Source organism: Varanus komodoensis, unplaced genomic scaffold (assembly GCF_004798865.1).
Source record: "Varanus komodoensis strain SLA01 unplaced genomic scaffold, ASM479886v1 scaffold2, whole genome shotgun sequence".
NCBI classification, from domain to species: Eukaryota; Metazoa; Chordata; class Lepidosauria; order Squamata; family Varanidae; genus Varanus; species Varanus komodoensis.
The window spans coordinates 25,499,278-25,506,381 of NW_025335568.1; the positions used below are offsets into that span (position 1 = coordinate 25,499,278).

The 7,104-nt window shown below is 36.8% G+C and overlaps 1 protein-coding gene across 1 annotated transcript in view; it reads left to right on the forward strand.

Moving 5' to 3' along the window:
* The window catches only part of UGT8 (UDP glycosyltransferase 8), a 20,688-nt gene extending 13,911 nt beyond the window's left edge, over positions 1 to 6,777 (forward strand). Inside the window, exons 2-5 of the mRNA XM_044428885.1 lie at positions 767 to 909; positions 2,365 to 2,441; positions 4,191 to 4,410; positions 4,594 to 6,777. Coding sequence (XP_044284820.1) covers positions 767 to 909; positions 2,365 to 2,441; positions 4,191 to 4,410; positions 4,594 to 4,957 — 804 coding nt within the window. The 3' untranslated portion in view covers positions 4,958 to 6,777. The remainder of the gene's footprint in view (positions 1 to 766; positions 910 to 2,364; positions 2,442 to 4,190; positions 4,411 to 4,593) is intronic.
* The last annotated feature ends 327 nt before the right edge of the window (positions 6,778 to 7,104 follow it).

The window sequence follows — 7,104 nt, forward strand, 5'->3', positions numbered from 1 at the left end:
GAATAGGATTGCATCCTGAGAATAATATTTAAGAACAGCAAACAAATGACTTCCATGCTACATGCTTTAGGTGCAAACTGTATCTTTGCATGAAGAGTAGCAAGGGTATAAAGTTCTCAGAGTACACAAGGCAGGCATTTAGGGACTTCCAGGGACCAGGCATCTCTGTTGAATGCACCTATATCCATCTTGGGTGTGTATAGGAGTCCCCATATACAAAACATTTTTCCATTGTCACCCCAGGAATAGTTACGCAGCTTTGCATAAGATGGTGATGGATGATGGATACATAGTAGGCCTTCAGTAAGTTGCCTAGCTCCTGATCTTATTGTTCAACACATACTTAAGGGTTTGGGAGGCAGGATCCAGCTTCTGTCCTTCATCTAATCTGAAGTCTCCCCACCCCCCAAAAAGAAGAGAAAAGAGAAGAGAAAAGCCAAGCCCAGCCAAGCCAAGCCCTACAGGAAGTTCTATAGGAACCGATGAAAACATTCTTCCTTTTGCTTGCCTACTGTCATGCATATCACACTGACTCATATTTTTACTCCCTGTCTCTGCCCCATATTTGTACTCATTAATAGCCCTAATTATACAATGTTTATAAATGGTTAATATTTACATTTGCACCTTCAAGAAAATGTTGTTCTTTGGATTGTTCTGTTATTTTCCAGTGGAATAATTCCTATAGTGAGATTGTTTGCAAGCCTTGACAGCACTATAGTGAGATTGTTTGCAAGCCTTGACAGCAAGCTTTTCATTTCTTTAGGATCTTCAAAAATGGGTGGATGGTGCTAATGAAAATGGCTTTGTCCTTGTTTCATTTGGAGCAGGAGTGAAATATTTATCAGATGATATAGCAAATAAACTGGCACAAGCCCTGGCAAGACTTCCTCAAAGAGTTATTTGGAGGTAAGTATAATAGCACAGCAGATATTTGCAATGGTTAGGAATCTGGTTTCTTTGGAAGGTTATTGGAACCTAGAGCAAATGATGGGTTGAGCCAGAAACAGCAGTGGGCAGACCCAGAGCAAAATGCAAGTGGAACCACCTTCCCCTCTTTTCCCCACTCACTCCCTTTTCTCTTTCTTATGTCTCTGACTTTGAGCTGACATTATGAAACCAGGGACAAAATGAAGTACCTCCATTATCTCTCTCTGGGCCAGAGCTGAGCTGGCTTTCTCTGCCTTTCTAACTACCAGGTAGCTTTGAGCTGAAATGAGGTGGCGCCCTGACTGTGGCATGCGCTCCCCTGAGTGGTTTGCCTGGCGCCGACTTTATATCCTTTTCGGCGCCAGGTAAAAACCTTTTTATTTGTCCAACATTGTAATTTTAAATAATAATTTAAAATTACCTTAAATAATTTTAATCTGATTTTATTGATAGTCTCAGTCACATTTTATCTTGTTATTGTATTCTTTGATTGTTTGTATTTATTGTTTATTTATATTGTTAGCCATCCTGAGACAATTTGATTGTATAGGACGGGATAAAAATATTCTAAATAAAAAAAAAAATACAGGATTTCCTCAGTGTCTGCCTCAGTGCACTCCAGCCAAGTGGCAGGTTCATAGGCCAATATCTTCAACAGTGTCTTCTAATGCTTCTTGCTTTGCTTTCCCGAAGAACATCTATTGTTTCTGATGGGCAGTGGGGAAGCATACTTCTTTGGGTGCTGCTCCCCAAATGGACAGTGTTGCCAGAGCATGGCAGTGCCACAGCCCTGATGAAATTCAGCCCTGGGTTAAATGTGGAACAGTGGCTCCTGGATTAAAACATGGAAAACCAAATTTTGCCCAGGAGGTTGTTACACAGGTGGCAGGAAAATATGAAACTGTGGGCCCAGCTGTTCCAGGAGTACCTTGCCCCAACCTGCTTCAACCAGCAGAATTCTACCTGCAAATTATGATGGCTAGAAAAGATCAAGGCAAGGAAATATGTGGCATTTTTAAAGAAATTAAAAGTATATAAAACTTGATTGAATGAAATAAAAAGTTATTTCATTTCGATCCCAATATTCTTATGCATTGTTACTATGTTACAGTATGCTGCCTTTCAGAACTAAGAAGTTATCTAATGTAACTGTCTTGTTTGGAAACTTAATGTTTTTTTAATTACATTATAATTCATCAATAGTTTTGCTCATTCAACGTATCTGGCTTTTAGATGTTATCCTAATGGGCCAATATACTTCATGTTTTATGTTTATATGTTTATGTTGACTTATTTTTTCATATTAGTTATTTTAAGCATTTATCAAATCACTTTGAACAGCAGAAAATTGCTAACAAATTAATATGTAAATAATATAAAATATAAATGTCCCATTTCAATACATTTGGAACTACTTTCTCTTGTATATTTTAGATTTTCAGGAAATAAACCTAGGAACTTGGGTAACAATACAAAACTTATAGAATGGTTACCACAAAACGACTTATTAGGTGAGTAGAATTAAAAGATGTGTTTTAGTGTGAATATACTAAATCATTTGTGTGATATTTCAGTTCCCTCCATATCTTACTTAAATGTATCTTGGTTGCTATTAACTTAAATGTGTATAGAAATATAGATAACCTGAGATTGTTCAGCTGAGCAACTCCAGACTGAGATGAGCAATCTGTTTTTCTGGTAAGATAGGGAATAGTTATGTATTGAAATACGAGATGTTTCTGAAATAGTTGCTGAACATTTATATGATCCACTGATTTACATGGTGCAGTCCTGTAGCTGCTAGACACTGCCTAGAAGGCTATAAGGAAATTTGGAGCATAAACTTTGTCCTAAGGAAAACATTCTGAGATTGAAGTGGTAATTGGAGCACCTTTTCCCTGCCTGCTCAGCCAACACAGTTCTTTCTGTACTGGTTGCCGCTCTAGAGCTGGTATATGCATGTGTGCATGTGCATTCATGTTCTGGGAATTCTGATGGTGACTCAGCCTCTTCTCCTCATGAGCAGGAGTAAAACACTTAGTTATAATCTTTGCCTTTGTGCTCCTTCTGCCCTCCACTGGATACCTGTAGTACTCTAGTACCCTAAATAACCAAAAGTACGATTCTGATCCTTGAGGAGGAAGAATTTGGCACCAGCCTGGTGCATGAGCGTATTTATTCAACATTTAGTTATGTATCTAAACAAACAAACAACTTTTTCTCACCTATTGATACATGTTCATGCATGCAGGGAACAAATACTAATTAAAGAATTATTAGATTTTTTTTAGTTCAAGGACTGGGTTAAACAAAACACCTCAGCATATTGAATTAGGAAGCTTTTTGCGTAAAACATAAATATTTGTCACTGATTAAGAATACATTGGTGATAAATACCATTTTCTTTATAATTCTACTATAGTGTTAATTTTGTAGTTGTATTCCAGCTATATTATTGCTTAAAAGGTGATGTTTTAGGCAGATTGTCTCTCTGCACGGCATATACATTTGCTTCATATGGGTGGATAGCATCTAAATAGCTGTAAGATTTTTCAGAGCTTGAAATCACTCTGATTTCACAGCTGGATCTCTGTACACTGAGTACCTCCTCCCCACAAACAGCTGATACAGAAAGAACCAGCTGGGTGTCTGCAAGGTCACATGAGCAACTTCAGAGATGGGCTTTAGCAGGTTTTCTGGGATGGTGGTGAGAAGAGGAAGCAGGTACTTCTAAGATACAAACTGCCCTGGTGGCACTTCAGGCTCCTTCCCTCCACCCCAGGGTGCTGAAATCAACTGTCTAGCAATTCACACCTGTGCTTCTCCCAGCCTTCATAGGAAGTGTGCAATCCACAGTTTGGAGTGAAATGGGCACCCCAACTGGATTGCACCCTAAACCACTCTCAAAATTGTCATCATTAGGAAAGTTATGTTGCTGATTTAACTTGTTCTTGCCAACACTAGGAAGAAAGGAGACAAGTTTTTGATCTTGTATAGTTGAACAATCAGAAGGAGAAGATGCTTGGCAAGTAGTTGTTTTCCTGCATTCCAGTCATGACAGCAGGAATGAAACTCTTATGTGGTTGTCGTCTGCAGGGAAAAAACAACAAAAGCTCAAGGGAAGCTAGGGAGTCTTCATATTCTTATGCTAACTCTTATGTGCATGTCTGTTTCATATACATGGATTTCAACTATATTTTATGGTATTTTACAATTGCATGATTTTTTTCCTTCCTGTACCTCACCTTTTGCTGCTTTAGGTCACTCTAATATTAAGGCTTTCCTTAGTCATGGTGGTCTGAACAGCATTTTTGAAACCATGTACCATGGTGTACCTGTGGTGGGAATTCCTCTTTTTGGAGACCATTATGACACCATGACCCGAGTGCAGGCCAAAGGCATGGGGATATTACTAAACTGGAAGACAGTTACTGATGATGAATTATATAATACACTGGTGAAAGTTATTAATGATCCCAGGTAAGCGAATCTTTTTTTTAATTATTATTATTGTTAAGCTTTCACTGACCTGGAAATAAAAGTTTAGAAAATAGCTGCAGCAGCCATAGTCTAACCTGCATAAAATTATGTTTGAATATGATAATGCAAATTCAGGTAAGGCTTAACCTAATATGCTGAAATTTTCTTGCTGTTGTTTCTCAGCTACAGACAACAGGCCCAAAAGCTGTCTGAAATTCATAAAGATCAACCAGGTCACCCTGTTGATCGAACAGTCTACTGGATTAATTATATCCTTCGTCACAATGGAGCACAGCATCTACGTGCCGCAGTTTACAGAGTCTCTTTCTATCAGTATTTCTTACTGGATATTGCTGCTGCTGTACTGCTTGGTACAGCCTTACTCTGCTGTGTTTTGGTCAGGATAGCAAAATTCATCTGCAAGCAAAGCAAACATCTTTGGTCAACTGATGAGCATACTACTATTAATGGACATTACCAAAATGGGATACCAAATGGCAAGTATAGAAGAAATGGCCACATTAAACATGAGAAAAAGGTGAAATGAGCCAACTACCCAATGTACATTAGCAATGAACCAATTCTCTAATTGAATTTTATAGCTGTAACTTAGTCTAACACCTACTTAAAGTAAAACAATAAACAGTTCTAATGCTCCCCTACAGTATGTAATCTTATGCAATTAAATTCTGCAGAACTAAGAAAAATCTTTAGAAAAAATGAAGCACAACCTAAAATGCAAAATGTATTTTATTCTTAATACTGATGCAGAAAGGTTATTCTGGCACTGATGTTTTTTAGAAGCCTTAATTCTCTGAAGTAATTCAACACATATATTTATGACTTCTCCATTTGTGAATCTAAATGTGTGCGTCCCAGATAAGGAGTTATTTCTTTTTACTTGGAAAAGTTCTTCCTTTTTTCATACACTCATTCATATTTTAGCAAAGAGATCTATATTTTATTTATATAAGGTTCAATATGTTATCTGACAATGATGTTCATGAAAGTCATCTTTCCTGGTGTTTGGTACATAGGAATAAACACATGACAGAATTATTATGCAGCCATACAAGTCATATTCTTAAAAGGTACTAAAGAATATGATAATATACCATTCTTTTGATATTCACTTAAACCCTCCCTTTCTCTTCCATTTCTTTAGAGAGAAGGAAGTTGCACAAGAATACCATAAGCTGTAATTTTATATTTATGTATATTTTAGTTTTGTTCTCTACATTTCCCCATATCCATAATCTATGCCATTGTAAAGGTATTTGATTCTAATAATTAAAAGGGCTGTGTGGATAGAATAAATAGATTTTAAAAATATATGAGGCAGAGATCTGCCCCATGCTCTTTGGAAAAGGTTTTACCTTGTCCCTTGAGCAAGCAGAATCAAACCACTTTAGGGGTTTGTTAGAAAGTTGAATGTCTTTGCTATTATGTTATTCCAATTACATTTTTTTCCAAAACCACAATGGTTCAGAGGTTCACTTAGTTCTATCTGTGTTCCTTATACTAGTCTGGGCCACACAATCCATGTTACAGAGTTGCCAACAACAATTCTCTGAATAGAATGGAGGTTATCCTTTGGTCAGTTCCCACTGTCTTTGTAGAGGTTTGATATCATGCATGACATTAAACCTAGAAAACTAATTAGAAAATTTGCCTCTGTTCACATTCATAGCTTCCTTTTCTGCACAACACTCTTTCAATCACTGTAACCACTACAGGGCTTTTCTGATTTTAAGCAGAAAATGGAAAATAGGGCATTGAACAAAGTTTAAAGCTGTCCTGTTACACCAGAGTTGGCAACTATTAGTTTATCAATTCCCATGTCATTCTGTTTACTTGAAATTTGCACTGCACATGTTGTGAGTGTACACTTTATTTATTTGCAGTTTGATATCCCATGTCCATCCTTGGGGGGAGGGAGGGGCAGTCTATATTGAGTGTTGTTCACTAACATGGGAAGAGTTCTGGAAAAAACCATAGAATACTAAAATCATCTTCGTACACAGTGACATGATGTTTCATAATCATCCCATCAGGAGCCTCTATCTTATAGCAATAAAGTAGCATTGCAAATATGTTTCTAATATTCAGTACAGGCAATTGTACTGCTTTCCAGATACTTGAAGAAAATGGTATTATCAATAAGCCTGTTAGCTTTATCTTTTTACAATCTTATCAGTATGTGGCAACTAAGGGAATACAAAGAGGCAATGAGTGGTGGGAGAGTGACAGGACGTAGAGTGTATGAATGCATTGGTTTTAATGTTTTTCGTATTGAAGAAGGTACACAAGCACTGACCGGATGATTAAGAATAATTTAATCTCCACTGTGATACAACTTAAGCAATAAACATGGATTTAATATAGAACCAAGTTGTTGGAAGCACATCTTTATTCAAACACATTTGTCTGATGTATGACTGAATAGTATTTGTTTCTTAGTTCCCTCTCTCCTTATCACCTGCTCTATTTTGTATACACTTTTAGTCACATGTCACACATGTTATAGAGCACCAGATTACTTTTTCCAGAATTAATTTTTTTATTTTTTTTTAGATGAAACAGTAATTGATAAATGAGTTATTCTGTTTCCTCTGTGAAAAATAATTCTGGAAAATATGCCATTAGTTGTCTGTTTCATAAATATGATAATGTACAAATTTGCACCATTTATAT